This window comes from Lipotes vexillifer, unplaced genomic scaffold (genome assembly GCF_000442215.2).
Source record: "Lipotes vexillifer unplaced genomic scaffold, Lipotes_vexillifer_v1.1 scaffold2189, whole genome shotgun sequence".
In the NCBI taxonomy this organism is placed as follows: Eukaryota; Metazoa; Chordata; class Mammalia; order Artiodactyla; family Lipotidae; genus Lipotes; species Lipotes vexillifer.
In genome coordinates, this window is record NW_006789336.1 from 56,251 (window position 1) to 72,045 (window position 15,795).

General features: G+C 34.7%; 1 protein-coding gene across 1 annotated transcript in view; it reads left to right on the top strand.

The window, feature by feature from the left end:
- DYNC2H1 (dynein cytoplasmic 2 heavy chain 1) overlaps positions 1 to 15,795 on the top strand; it is a gene marked incomplete at both ends in the record, with an annotated part of 341,923 nt that overhangs the window by 55,783 nt on the left and 270,345 nt on the right. The window contains 4 exons of the mRNA XM_007462583.1: positions 8,543 to 8,742; positions 9,585 to 9,849; positions 11,156 to 11,363; positions 13,747 to 13,876. Coding sequence (XP_007462645.1) covers positions 8,543 to 8,742; positions 9,585 to 9,849; positions 11,156 to 11,363; positions 13,747 to 13,876 — 803 coding nt within the window. The remainder of the gene's footprint in view (positions 1 to 8,542; positions 8,743 to 9,584; positions 9,850 to 11,155; positions 11,364 to 13,746; positions 13,877 to 15,795) is intronic.

Consider the following 15,795-nt stretch of genomic DNA (forward strand, 5'->3'; position numbering starts at 1 on the left):
GTGCTCAATCTTTAACAGGCATTAGAGTCACCTAGAGGCTTTTTAAAAAACAGATTGTTGGACCCCACACCCAAAGTTCCTGAATTGGTAGGTCTGGAATAGAATCTGAAAATTTGTCTAGTCTTAAGACAAGAACAGAATCCTTAGAAACACATGGAGATTTTCTCTTTTAAAGATAGTATACCAAACAAAATTACCCTTTTACTTTTTTTTTTTGAATTTTTAAATTTAATTATATATATATTTTTATACAGCAGGTTCTTATTAGTCATCAATTTTATACACATCAGTGTATACGTGTCAATCCCAATCTCCCAATTCATCACACCACCACCTCCACCACCACCCCCAGCCGCTTTCCCCCCTTGGTGTCCATAAGTTTGTTCTCTACATCTCTGTCTCAACTTCTGCCCTGCAAACTGCTTCATCTGTACCATTTTTCTAGGTTCCACATATATGCGTTAATATACGATATTTGCTTTTCTCTTTCTGACTTATTTCACTCTGTATGACAGTCTCCATATCCATCCACATCTCTACAAATGACCCAATTTAATTCCTTTTTATGGCTGAGTAATATTCCATTGTATATATGTACCACAACTTCTTTATCCATTTGTCTGGCGATGGCATTTAGGTTGCTTTCATGACCTGGCTATTGTAAATAGTGCTGCAATGAACATTGGGGTGCTTGTGTCTTTTTGCATTATGGTTTTCTCTGGGTATATGCCCAGTAGTGGGATTGCTGGATCATATGGTAATTCTATTTTTAGTTTTTTAAGTAACCTCCATACTGTTCTCCATAGTGGCTGTATCAATTTACATTCCCACCAACAGTGCAAGAGGGTTCCCTTTTCTCAACACCCTCTCCAGCATTTGTTGTCTGTAGATTTTCTGATGATGCCCATTCTAACTGGTGTGAGGCGATACTTCATTGTAGTTTTGATTTGCATTTTTCTAATAATTAATGATGTTGAGCAGCTTTTCATGTGCTTCTTGGCCATCTGTATGTCTTCTTCAGAGAAATGTCTATTTAGGTCTTCTGCCCATTTTTGGATTGGGTTGTTTGTTTTTTAATATTGAGCTGCATGAGCTGTTTATATATTTTGGAGATTGACCCTTTGTCCATTGATTCATTTGCAAATATTTTCTCCCATTCTGAGGGTTGTCTTTTCGTCTTGTTTATGGTTTCCTTTGCTGTGCAAAAGCTTTTAAGTTTCATTAGGTCCCATTTGTTTATTTTTGTTTTTATTTCCATTACCCTAGGAGGTGGATCAAAAAAGATCTTGCTGTGATTTATGTCAAAGAGTGTTCTTCCTATGTTTTCCTCTAAGAGGTTTATAGTATCCAGTCTTATATTTAGGTCTCTAATATATTTTGAGTTTATTTTTGTGTATGGTGTTAGGGAGTGTTCTAATTTCATTCTTTTGCATGTAGCTGTCCAGTTTTCCCAGCACCACTTATTGAAGAAACTGTCTTTTCTCCATTGAATATCCTTGCCTCCTTTGTCATAGATTAACTGACCATAGGTGCATGGGTTTATCTCTGGGCTTTCTATCTTGTTCCATTGATCTTTGTGTCTGTTTTTGTGCCAGTACCATATTGTCTTGATTACTATAGCTTTGTAGTATAGTCTGAAGTCACGGAGTCTGATTCCTCCAGCTCCGCTTTTTTCCCTCAAGACTGCTTTGGCTATTTGGGGTCTTTTGTGTCTCCGTACAAATTTTAAGATATTTTATTCTAGTTCTGTAAAAAATTCCATTGGTAATTTGATAGGGATTGCATTGAGTCTATAGATTGCTTTGGGTAGGATAGTCATTTTCAAAATATTGATTTTTCCAATCCAAGAACATGGTATATCTCTCTGTCTATTTGTATCTTCTTCAATTTCTTTCATCAGTGTCTTATAGTTTCCTGTATACAGGTCTTTCGTCTCCCTAGGTAGGTTTATTCCTAGGTATTTTATTCTTTTTGTTGCAATGATAAATGGGAGTGTTTCCTTAATTTCTCTTTCAGATTTTTCATCATTACTATAAAGGAATGCAAGAAATTTCTGTGCATTAATTTTGTATACTGCAACTTTACCAGATTCATTGACTAGCTCTAGTAGTTTTCTGGTGCCATCTATAGGATTCTCTATGTATAGTATCATGTCATCTGCAAGCAGTGACAGTTTTAGTTCTTCCTTTCCAATTTGTATTCCTTTTATTTCTTTTTCTTCTCTGATTGCCGTGGACAGGACTTCCAATACTATGTTGAATAATAGTGGTGAGAGTGGACATCCTTGTCTTGTTCCTGATCTTAGAGGAAATGCTTTCAGTTTTTCACCATTGAGAATGATGTTTGCTGTGGGTTTGTCGTATATGGCCTTTATTATGATGAGGTAGGTTCCCTCTATGTGCACTTTCTGGAGAGTTTTTCTCATAAATGGGTGTTGAATTTTGTCAAAAGATTTTTCTGCATCTATTGAGATGAACGTATGGTTTTTCTTCTTCAATTTATTAATATGGTGTGTCACATTGATTGATTTGCTTATACTGAAGACTCCTTACATCCCTGGGATAAATCCCATTTGATCATGGTGTATGTTCCTTTTAATGTGTTGTTGGATTCTGCTTGCTAGTATTTTGTTGAGGCTTTTTTTTTTTTTTGTGGTATGCGGGCCTCTCACTGCTGTGGCCTCTCCTGTTGTGGAGCACAGGATCCAGACGCGCAGACTCAGCGGCCATGGCTCACAGGCCCAGCCATTTCGTGGCATGTGGGATCTTCCCAGACCAGGGCACGAACCCGTGTCCCCTGCATTGGCAGGAGGACTCTCAACCACTGCACCACCAGGGAAGCCCTGTTGAGGCTTTTTGCATCTGTATTCATCAGTGATATTTGTCTGTAATTTTCTTTTTTTGTAGTATCTTTGTCTGGTTTTGGTATCACGGTGATGGTGGCCCTAAAGAATGAGTTTTGGAGTGTTCCTTCCTCTGCAATTTTTTGGAAGAGTTTGAGAAGGATGGATGTTAGCTCTTCTCTAAATATTTGATAGAATGCACCTGTGAAGCCATCTGGTCCTGGACTTTTGTTTTTTGGAAGATTTTTAATCACGGTTTCGATTTCATTACTTGTGATTGGTCTGTTCATAGTTTCTATTTCTTCCTGGTTCAGTCTTGGAAGGTTATACCTTTCTAAGAATTTGTCCATTTCTTCCAGGTTGTCCATTTTATTGGCATAGAGTTGCTTGTAGTAGTCTCTTAGGTTGCTTTGTATTTCTGTGGTGTCTGTTGTAACTTCTCCTTTTTCATTTTTAATTTTGTTGATATGAGTCCTCTCCCTCTTTTTCTTGATGAGTCTGGCTAATGGTTTATCAATTTTGTTTATCTTCTCAGAGAACCAGCTTTTAGTTTTATTGATCTTTGCTATTGTTGTCATTGTTGTCTTTCTTTCTATTTCATTTATTTCTGCTCTGATCTTTATGCTTTCTTTCCTTCTGCTAACTTTGGGTTTTGTTTGTTCTTCTTTCTCTAGTTCCTTTAGGTGTAAAGTTAGATTGTTTATTTGAGATTTTTCTTGTTTCTTGATGTAGGCTTGTATAACTATAAACTTCCCTCTTAAACTGCTCTTGCTGCATCCCATAGGTTTTGGATCGTCATGTTTTTATTGTCATTTGTCTCTAAGTATTTTTTGAGTTCCTCTTTGATTTCTTCAGTGATCTCTTGGTTATTTAGTAATATATTGTTTACCCTCCATGTGTTCGTAGTTTTTATGTTTTTTTTCCCTGTAATTCATTTCTGATCTTATACCGTTGTGGTCATAAAAGATGCTTGATATGATTTCAATTTTCTTAAATTTACTGAGGCTTGATTTGTGACCCAAGATGTGATGTATCCTGCAGAATGTTCCATGTGCACTTGAGAAGAAAGTGTAATCTGCTGTTTTAGGATGGAATGTCCTATAAATATCAATTAAATCTCTCTGGTCTATTGTGTCATTTAAAGCTTCTGTTTCCTTATTTATTTTCACTTTGGATGATCTGTCCGTTGGTGTAAGTGAGGTGTTAAAGTCCCCTATTATCATTGTGTTACTGCCGATTTCCTCTTTTATAGCTGTTAGCAGTTGCCTTATGTATTGAGGTGCTCCTATGTTGGGTGCATATATATTTATAATTGTTATAGCTTCTTCTTGGATTGATCCCTTGATCATTATGTAGTGTCCTTCCTTGTCTCTTGTAACATTCTTTATTTTATAGTCTATTTTATCTGATATGAGTATTGCTACTCCAGCTTTCTTTTGATTACCATTTGCATGGAGTATCTTTTTCCATCCCCCAATTTCAGTCTGTATGTGTCCCTAAGTCTGAAGTGTGTCTCCTGTAGACAGCATATATATGGGTCTTGTTTTTGTATCCATTCAGCAAGCCTGTGTCTTTTGGTTGGAGCATTTAATCCATTCACGTTTAAGGTAATTATCGATATGTATGGTCCTATGACTATTTTCTTAGTTGTTTTGGGTTTGTTTTTATAGGTCCTTTTCTTCTCTTGTGTTTCCCACTTAGAGAAGTTCCTTTAGCATTTGTTGTAGAGTTGGTCTGGTGGTGGGTGCTCTTAGCTTTTGCTTGTCTGTAAAGCTTTTCATTTTTCTAGCAAATCTGACTGAGATTCTTGCTGATAGAGTAATCTTGGTTGTAGGTTCTTCCCCTTCATCACTTTACGTATATCATGCCACTCCCTTCTGGCTTGTAGAGTTTCTGCTGAGAAATCAGCTGTTAACCTTATGGGAGTTCCCTTGTATGTTGTCATTTTTCCCTTGCTGCTTTCAATAATTTTTCTTTGTCTTTAATTTTTGCCAATTTGATTATTATGTGTCTTGGCATGTTTCTCCTTGGGTTTATCCTGTATGGGACTCTTTGTGCTTCCTGGACTTGGGTGGCTATTTCCTTTCCCATGTTAGGGAAGTTTTTGACTATAATCTCTTCAAATATTTTCTCGGCTCCTTTCTCTCTCTCTTCTCCTTCTGGGACCCCTATAATGTGAATGTTGTTGTGTTTAATCTTGTGCTAGAGGTCTCTTAGGCTGTCTTCATTTCTTTTCATTCTTTTTTCTTTATTCTGTTCTGTGTCAGTGAATTCCACCATTCTGCCTTCCAGTTCACTTATCCGTTCTTCTGCCTCAGTTATTCTGCTATTGATTCCTTCTAGTGTATTTTTCATTTCAGTTATTGTATTTTTCAGTCTGTTTGTTTGTTCTTTAATTCTTTTAGGTCTTTGTTAAACATTTCTTGCATCTTCTCAATCTTTGCCTCCGTTCTTTTTCCGAGGTCCTGGATCACCTTCACTATCATTATTCTGAATTCTTTTTCTGGAAGGTTGTGTATTTCCACTTCACTTAGTTGTTTTTCTTGGGTTTTATCTTGTTCCTTCATCTGGTACATAGCCCTCTGCCTTTTCATCTTGTCTATCTTTCTGTGAATGTGGTTTTTGTTCCACAGGCTGCAGGATTGTAGTTCTTGCTTCTGCTGTCTGCCCTCAGCTGGTTGAGGCTATCTAAGAGTCTTGTGCAAGTTTCCTGATGGGAGGGAGTGGTGGTGGGTAGAGCTGGATGTTGCTCTGGTGGGCAGAGCTCAGTAAAACTTTAATCCACTCGTCTGCTTATGGGTGGGGCTCGGTTCCCACCCTGTTGGTTGTTTGCCCTGAGGCAAGCCAACACTGGAACCTGCAGGCTCTTTGGTGGGGCTAATGGTGGCCTCTGGGAGGGCTCAAGCCAAGGAGTACTTCCCAGAACTTCTGCTGCCAGTGTCGTTGTCCTCATGGTGAGCCACAGCCACCCACCGCCTCTGCAGGATACCCTCCAACACTAGCAGGTCGGTCTGGTTTAGTCTCTCCTGGGGTCACTGCTCCTTCCCCTTGGTCCCGATGTGCACACTACTTTGTGTGTGCCCTCCAAGAGTGGAGTCTCTGTTTCCCCCAGTCCTGTCAGAGTCATGCAATCAAATCTCACTAGCCTTCAATGTCTGATTCTCTAGGAATTCCTCCTCCCATTGACAGACCTCCTGGTTCGGAAGCCTGACGTGGGGCTCAGAACCTTCACTCCAGTGGGTGGACTTCTGTGGTATAAGTGTTCTCCAGTCTGTGAGTCACCCACCCAGCAGTTATGGGATTTGATTTTACTGTGATTGTGCCCCTCCTACTGTCTCATTGTGGCTTCTCCTTTGTCTTTGCATATGGGGTATCTTTTTTGGTGATTTCCAGTGTCTTCCTGTTGATGACTGTTCAGCAGTTAGTTGTGATTCTCATGTTCTCGCTAGAGGGAGTGAGAGCACGTCCTTCTACTCCCCCATCTTGGTTCAGGCTCCAATATTACCCTTTTAAAGAAACATTTTAAGATTACAAAAAAGTACCTTTTTTAAAATTAATTAATTTATTGAAGCTGCTCTGGGTCTTAGTTGCAGCACGCAGGATGTTCGTTATGTCACACGGGATCTTTTTGTTGCGGCATGTGGGTTTTTTAGTTGCGGCATGTTGGCTTCTTCGTTGTGGCATGCGGGCTTCTTAGTTGTGGCATGTGAACTCACTCTTAGTTGCAGCATCCATGCGGGATCTAGTTCCCCGAACAGGGAATGATCTCAGGCCTCCTGTGTTGGGAGTGTGGAGTCTTACCCACTGGACCACCAGGGAAGTCCCCAAAGTACCTTGGAGCAAAGGATAATTTTAGATTTATTACAGTAAAGTTGCGAAGTTAGCATTTCCATCATTTCCCTATTATTTGCTGTGGTACATTTGTCAAAACTGGGAAACTGAGGCTGGTACATTACTATTAACTAAGCTCCAGACTTTATTTGAATTTCACCTGCTTTATCATTAATGTCCTCTTTCTGTTCCAAGATTGAATCTAGGGTGCCATGTTGCATTAAGTTGTCATGTCTCCTTAAGTCTCCGCTGCTCTGTGATAGTTTCTCAGCCTGTTTTTGTATTCATGACCCTGACAGGGTCCTAGTCAGATATCATGTAGACTCTTCCTCAGTCTGGGTTTTTTTCTGATATTTAACTCATGATTTAATTGAGTTGTGAACATTTGGAAAAAAATACTGCAGAGGTGGAGTACCCTTTTTAATTCATTTTAGTGGGTACATAATAACCATTTGACATCACTGGTGATGTTCACCTTCATTACTTATGTTAATGTTTGCCAGGTTTCTCTACTGTAAAGTTGTTATTTTCCCCTTTCCCGACTCTTTTCTTTGGAAGCCAGTTACTAAATCTAGCTCACCTTGAAAGTGGGGAGGCATAGATTAAGCTCCACCTCTTAGAGGGGGGCAGTATCTGCATATATTATTTGAAACTCTTCCGTAAAGATTTGTCTCTTCTTTTCCATGGAGTATTTATTAAATCATTTATTCAGATCAGTATGGACTCATGCATTTTTTTTTATACTTTACCCCTTTTTTTCCCCATTTATATAAAGTAAGTTATTACCCCCACCAATTGATGTTTGCCTTCATGGAAGGCTGAATATTCAGCCTCTAGGTTGCTATTAAAATTTAAGTTAAATCACCATGAAAATAAGATAACATAAGAAAGAAGACTACATGAAATTACCTATTAGGACTTTAAATGATCAAAATATACATCTTAAAAAAGGAAACTACAGCTTTTTTATTAGGTTGGCATATACCAGGGCAGATAAGGTATTTGTTGAAGTACTTAGATTACCATTTTTCAGTTGTCTGTCTCTGGTGTTTTTCATGAAATATATAAACCATACCTGTAGTAAATAAAGATGGCTTACTTATGAGTTCAGTGCTTTAAATAAACTCTAGTGCAGCCAAGCCTCTTTATATATATTTGAAGATAGAAATATTAAACAATTATAGAGAAATACCATACTAAAAATAGTTTCTTGCCTTTATATAGGTATCTGATCAATTAATAGCTAATATCCTTGAAAAAATAAGAATCTGGCAATATTAGTATTTACATTTGGTTTAAGAATAGATTTATGAACAAGTTTTGAGCAACACTGATCCAAGAGTTTTGCTCAGTTTTTTAGTTTTTAGTTTTAGGATAAAAATCTCTGCGAGGCAAATATGCTGGTATATTTGGAAAGATACCTAAATCTGGAATTAAATCCCACCTATAAAACTTAATGCTGAGCTCTCTCAGATAAGTCATTTAAACCCTTAGAGACTTAATGGTCTCATGTGTAAAATTAGAATAATAATAGAAATACTTCCTTTATACAGTTGTTATAAGGATTACATCAGAATGGTAAAGTACTATGCAAAGAAATGTGTTAATGATTTTTATTATTAATTAAAGTCTGGGTACCCTGGGATTCAAATTCTATGAAAAATAGTCCAAAACTCAGTAATACTTGTTTTTCAGCAGTTAAAAGATAGTTAAGTAAGCTTGCCAATTCATATGATAGCATATGTCTTTAAATGTTACTAAATTCTAGTGCATCATTTAATTACTAATAATGCATATCAAGGCACGTAAAGACTTTTTATAGTCATTAGATTCATAACTAATAATTTTAAAATGAAACTTTTTCTCTAGTTAATGAAAGTCATATTGTGGTACAAGCACTGAGGCTTAATACAATGTCAAAGTTTACATTTGCTGATTGCACTCGGTTTGATGCACTGATTAAAGATGTGTTTCCTGGAATTGACTTTAAAGAAGTAGAATATGATGAACTGAATGCTGCATTGAAGCAAGTCTTTGAGGAGGCCAACTATGAAATCATATCCAATCAGGTAACTGTCAAGAATACTTCATAATATATTGATCCTTTCTCCTAGTTAATTCTTTATTAACTATCTTTATCTTTTATCTTTCAACTTATCTTTCATCTTTCAACTTAAATCTTACTTACTCATGAAAGCCTTCCCTAATTTTCAAGTCCAAATTAGGTCCCCTTGCTATGTGCTTTCCTTACGTTTGTTGTATATACATATTTAATGTTTAGTTGCACACTTGATTAATATTTGATTAATATTAATATTAATATTTGATTCTCCCCCACCAGATAGTAGTCTCCATGAAAGGTGGGGTCCATGTCTGTTTTACCATTTTATTCCTAGTGCCTGTTACGGAGCCTGGCACGTAATAGATCCATCATATGTGTCTTTGATAGTTGATTATGTATGATTTAGTTTAACTTTGACAATTTCTTAGGAGAACTTGACTTTAGTAGGTCTTTTTATGTTGCACAAATACATGTTCAAAATGAATACTTTTTCCTCAGGTTATTTTTTGGAGAGAGACAGGGTATAAATGAATGAATGAATTAGCAAAGTGAATAAAATATTTAGTATATTTTATTTGAATGAATGAGTGAGTGAAGACAATAGTGAACATATTGTATTGTCAACTTGGAAAGCATACTTGTTTTTTTAAAAGAAATATGAATTTAAAGATCACGTTGTAAATATATTCAGATTTACTTAGTAATTCTTTTATTTAAGGCTTTATCTTCCACTGAAGAAATAAAAGGCTTAATTTATGTTTGAAATAGAACAACTGTTGTTGAATGAGAGTAGAACTGTGTTTGATTGTACACTATAAATCATATACGAACATGTTTCTTTTCTACTAGATCAAGAAGGCTTTAGAATTGTATGAACAGTTACGCCAGAGGATGGGAGTTGTTATTGTTGGCCCAAGTGGTGCTGGAAAATCAACTCTTTGGAGAATGTTAAGGGCAGCACTTTGTAAAATTGGCAAAGTGGTAAAACAATATACCATGAATCCCAAAGCTATGCCTAGACATCAGTTATTAGGCCATATTGACATGGATACAAGGGAATGGTCTGATGGTGTTTTGACAAATAGTGCTCGCCAAGTAGTTCGAGAACCTCAAGGTTGGTCTCTATTGTGTGATTTATTGATTTATTTAATCATTTTTAGAGGATGGTAGAGGTTGTCTATAACGCTATCCTTTTCAAGTCTTATACATGACCATAAACTGACGTATAATGATCTACTTTGATATTTTACTTTGGAGGGGTGAAGACATGCTATCATTTTTACCTGTTATTCCATAGCAACTTTTATTATAATAGAAACTCAGAGTAATCTGGGTGAAACGTAGTTTACAGCTAGATTAATCTACTGAATAAACATATCTTTGATTGCTGAACTGATATTATAATACCTCATAAATAAGCAAGATAACAAGTTTTTATTTAGGATTAAAATTGGTATGTGTGTCTGAACTTATCAGTTTGAATACAGTGCTTTCAATAATTTTGAAAATTTGAGTCATAAAATAGTAGACTTTCTGGTCTAAATTTTTTGGCTTGGTGTTTAACAGAATTCTTGGTCAGACTCCCTGCTTTTTGTTAGATCATAATTTAATTAATAGTTGTTTTTCTAAGCCAGTGAATGAAAGGTTTAGAATGTCTTAAGACATTGGGAGGAATTTTCAGTATATAGTGTCTTCATTTTCAATGTAGTTGATATTATCACACTAAATAAAAACCAGATATACCTGTACTTGTTTCTCACACTTTTATGGGTGATATTTTCTTCTTTGAATTGTTTCAAAGGTCCAAGAACAACTTGAAACCACTTTCATCTTAGGAAATATATATTAAAAACAGTTTGTTTTGGAAAGACTTGTGTACACAGCTTGTTCACTGCTTCTCTCTTCTGAACTCACCTTTTTATATATCAAAGAAATTTGATGGTGGTGTATTTTTTATTTCTCACGTAGGACACTAAGGAGTAGGTTTCTCATATTTTCTAAAAGTGCTATTACATAGCAAGCATTCATACATTCTAATGACATGGTAGAAGACAAAAGTCTAAGGAATATCTCACAAGCTTGTGGAAATAGAAATACCTAGGTCTTGCAAACCATGTTTTCTTTCACTGAGATTCCAGTTCTGTATGTTCATAGATCAATAGAGCCTTATTACAGAGTATATAACTGGGTCTCTGACCAGCTGAGCCAGGATTGCCCATGGGTTCTCCACACATTTGTATTGTGTAAATTCACATGAAAAATTTCAACTTGTTCAACTTTTTGTTCTTTATATTTGGCTTCAGAAGTATAAAATAATATCGAAATTACATCTAAAGAATAAGTGATAATTATTTTATTCTTTATTTTTAATTATTATCATTGCATTTATTTTTATCTCTACTTTTTTTGTTTGAAAATAGATGTCAGCTCATGGATAATCTGTGATGGTGATATTGACCCTGAATGGATAGAATCTCTGAATTCTGTTCTGGATGATAACCGACTACTCACTATGCCCAGTGGAGAAAGGATTCAGTTTGGCCCAAATGTTAACTTTGTATTTGAAACTCATGATTTAAGTTGTGCCTCACCAGCCACAATATCTAGAATGGGAATGATCTTTCTTAGGTGAGAGCATTTGCATACACTGTATTAGAATATTCTTCAGTTATTATTTTGGTTTCACAGCTAAGTGAAATAAGTGATGTATGGGTAATGTGTGAATATTTGTTTGCCTCATTCTTATTAACTTCTTTTTGTTTGTTTGTTTGTTAGGTTTTAATTCATTCAGAGAGTTCCTGTTTATTGCAGTTGAATTATTTCAGCAGTGTAGCTGTATCAATATTACTAAATAATTATTTTTTTGTTTACTTAAAAGAAACAGCAAGTATTTAATTTGTTTTCTTTTTTCTATAACTTTTATTTAAATATTATGATTGAGTTCAGAGAAGTTTTACAAATTGGAAACCTCTTTACTTAATATTTTCTTTCTTCAGTGTATTTGGAAGAGGCTTGGAGAGCAAAAATAAATAACAAACTGATTTTAGATTTCATATATGGTAGTCACATACTAAAACATGGATATTTGAGCCAGTTTCTTCCTGAAATGAGTAATTAGAAAGTTTTCTTTTACCTTTTGAATTTATGTTTTAGAATTTGATATGTATCTGTCTATATAAAGTTCTCTACTCTTTTAGAATCATTTGAAACCATTTTTGATGTTATATGACACATAGTAAGGTTATCAAGCTCATTCAGATTGTTTCCAAAATTATTTGATTGCTTACTTCTTTGATAGTATTATAGGAAACATTTATATTAAACTAGCCATAAACTCCCAATTAATATTTTGAGGTATTAATTATTTAAAAAATAATACAGCATTGGGTTTATAGCTTTATAGCAGTATCTCACACAATTTATCTTATTTATTCAATGTATTCTTATAATCTTGTGAGAAAAATAGGATAAAAGGGAAGTTTATCACTAAATTTTAAAATATTTATTAATGCCCATTACCTATATGATGTTAAGTTAGGCATTTTGGGAGAGACAGCAAGAAAGGAGTAAAGCTAACAGTTATGAAGGGCTTATATTTATGAAGAGCTTGTCTTTATGGAGCATATATTCACAAAGGAGATAATATAAATATAACAGCAATTATAAGCTGGAATATAAATGAAATAAGGGGTAAGTAGAATGCCATATTGTAGAGCAATATGCCTGTATAGCCACATGTTGCTGTAGAGGATTTGAACATTGTTGGTGAACCAGATATTGTTTGTGAGAGGCATAATGAATATATATGATTTCATGTAAAATACAAAAACATATTAGTTATTTTTAGTTGCTTTTTGATTAGATTGTACCTTAGTTTTAGGTTTTATTCATTTCTTCAGCAGATATTTGCACTTGCTATGCAATAGGCCAAATGAAGACCTTTTAATAATGAAAGAGAATGCTATTAATTATGCTGGGATAACTGATAGAAATCAAGATTGTCTTAGACAAACCAAGACATGTAGTTGCCGTGGGCACTGATGAGATACTGTGACAACAAAGTCTTTATTCTGAAGGAGTTTAGCATCTTTGCTTTGTCTGTTTTGAGCTTATCAAATGTATTTTAAATATTTACCTTTGATCTTTTCATTTTTTCTTTTGCTTATTAAACTGGATAGAAATATGGGAGGAGAAATTCAGGGACTCAGTATTTACTCGTGTTGCTATGAAACACTGGTAGAAGATGGGAAAAATGATAAAATTGTGAGCCCTTGTAACTTCTAAAATTATTAATTATGAGTTGTTTTTACTATAATTTTTATAAATATGCAACATATAATTTTGAGTAAGATGTCTATATTATGTTTAATTTCAATCATTGGTTGTTACTCATATAATTAAATGATTTGCTAAAAAAAATTATATTTTACTTTAGGATGATCTTCTAGTTTCAGTAGTGGCATGGGAATTTAGGTGTTTGGCTTTTTTGGGGACAGAGAAAAAGAAAAAGTACTTTTAAAGATCTGCATTAAGATGCAGTGCAACTTGAAGTTTAATGTGCATTTGAATCACCCAGGGATATTGTTAAAGTGAAGATTTTGCTTCATTAAGTCTGGGATGGGACTTGGGATTCTGTAGACCACACTTTGGATAGGAAGGGTTTAGACCACTTTTCGGCTAACTTGTAGTTGTGTAATTCTTCTTTAATCTATACTTATAATGATATAGATGAAATTTATTTGCTTTATTTTATAGAAAATGACATATATATAATATATATATATACCTGTATGTGTGTATATATGTAGAAGTAATGTATACACACAATATGTATATATATGTAGAAGTAATACATACACACATACATATACGGAAGTAAATAAAGTGAATTCTTACATACTAGCAGATAGAGTACATGTGTAGAATGTTTATTGGAGCAGAAATTTATTTTGAAAGTAAATTCACAATTTCTTTCTAAATAGATTCTTACATGTTTGTTAATGTGTTTCAGTGATGAAGAGACGGATCTTAATTCTCTGATTAAATCTTGGTTGAGGAACCAGCCTCCTAAATATAGAAATAATCTTGAAAAATGGATTGGGGATTATTTTGAAAAGGCTTTACAGTGGGTTCTAAAACAGGTAAGATAATTATAATATTTCATAATTATTTTGGCAAGAAGTATAATGATTGAGTGTTGCTTACATTTAACTGCTTTTTAATATAAGAGCTCTGACAGAATATGAGGGTGGAGTGAGGGGTAGATGTCTTCATTGCTATCCCACTGTATTTCATGGTATAACTTTTTATTGTGTTAGTCTTAAAACACTTTAATTCTTCCATCCATGATACTTGCACTGCTTGCCTAAAAATCTTGAACATTGGAATGCCTTTCTAAGTTTTACTAGCAAACACATCTTGCTGTCACATTTTACTGTGTCAATAAATATCTGCATATATGTCATGCTAAAAATAATGATAAGTTAATGCTAAAGTAGAGAAAGAATGGTGAGTTATTTATAACATTATTAAAACATTTGTTTATTCAACAAAAATTTATTGAATATCTAATAGACGCCCTAGACAAGACTTTGCGAGGTGAACATTAACAGGACAATCACTATCCCTGCAAAGGGTTTGTCTCATGGAGGAAAATGACATGTAAAAAGATAATCATAATATAACAGGATGAAGAGAGTATTGCTGCCTTCTAGGAGAATTTTAAAAAAGGAGATCACATTTAATTTTGAATTTGAAGCATGAATAGAAGTTTAGTGTGCAAAGAAGCCAATTTTCATGTATCTACATGATTTTTTCAAATTTTCTTGGTTTTTCTTTTATGTCATTGCTTTTATAAAAAACATGAACATATAAAAATAGAGGAAATAAATAGCAATGAGGTTTTTTTTTTAAGTATCCGATTATTAATCTGCACTTGATTTAGAGGTCAGTACTTGGGGTTGAACAAATCACGTAGAGAAATGGCAATCTCACGTTAGTTTTCTAAACTTTTTTTGTAAGGATGAATGATGGAGGAGTAGGGATTTGGTAGGAAATGACGCAAATGAGACAGGTTTTCCCGGAGACTTCAGGGAAGAACAACTCCCACCAGCCCTCAGTATGACTGAGCTGTCTACCTCTTTGTGCTTCTGCAGCAATGTACTGTGTCCTTCAACTATATTATAATTGCTTTCATTCAACTATAAGCACCTTGAGGGCAAGGACTAAGCCTGTTATAGTCCTTGTTGTATCCCCAGAACCAAGGTTTGTTAATAACAGAGTAGTGAATCAGAGTATATGAGCTTAATTAAACACCTGATGCCTATGTTTGTAGCACCTTTTCAGTAGGTGTGTTGTTATTTCATTAATATAAAACATACAGAGCCTAACAGGGCTCTCCAATGCAAATACCTTGAGGTCATCTACTTGCATGCTGTTAGTGTTAGAATGAGAAATATAATACTAGATAGAATGTATTGAAAAAAAGGGGTTTGTGATTATAGAAATGATAACAGGATAAGATTATTAAACCATAGAGTGGATACCAAAGATTCAGTTAGAAAATAAACTAATTCTGTTCTGAGGTCAGTTCCCTGTTATTTTTTGAAATTTTTTTTATGTGTTGAGTGTTCTTTCTTTCTTTATTCTGTGCTTTGTTCACCATGTTCAGATTCTGAGAGATATACTATAATGAATGCTCTAGTCAAGTGCTGATTTTATTTATAACTAGAGCTTTACTTTCTTGTATTTAGCAAATCAGGCAATCTAGAAGAAAATATGTAGGTTTCCTTTATCTTGCCTTTAAAGCCTAGAACTCTTAGTATGGCCTAAGCCATTGGATTTCTACTCATCTCCTCCCTTTTTCCCATTTTTCCACCTATTTCTCCATTCTTTGAAAAATATTTATTATGCAGGCAGAGTGCTTTTTTAAAAAAATGTAAATTGGGTCGTTTTATTCTCTTAACGTTTAAAGGCACTGAAAATAAAATTTGCACTCCTTACCACGGCCTGTACAATTGCACATACCCTGGCCCTTGCCTGCTATTGTGACTTGAACCGC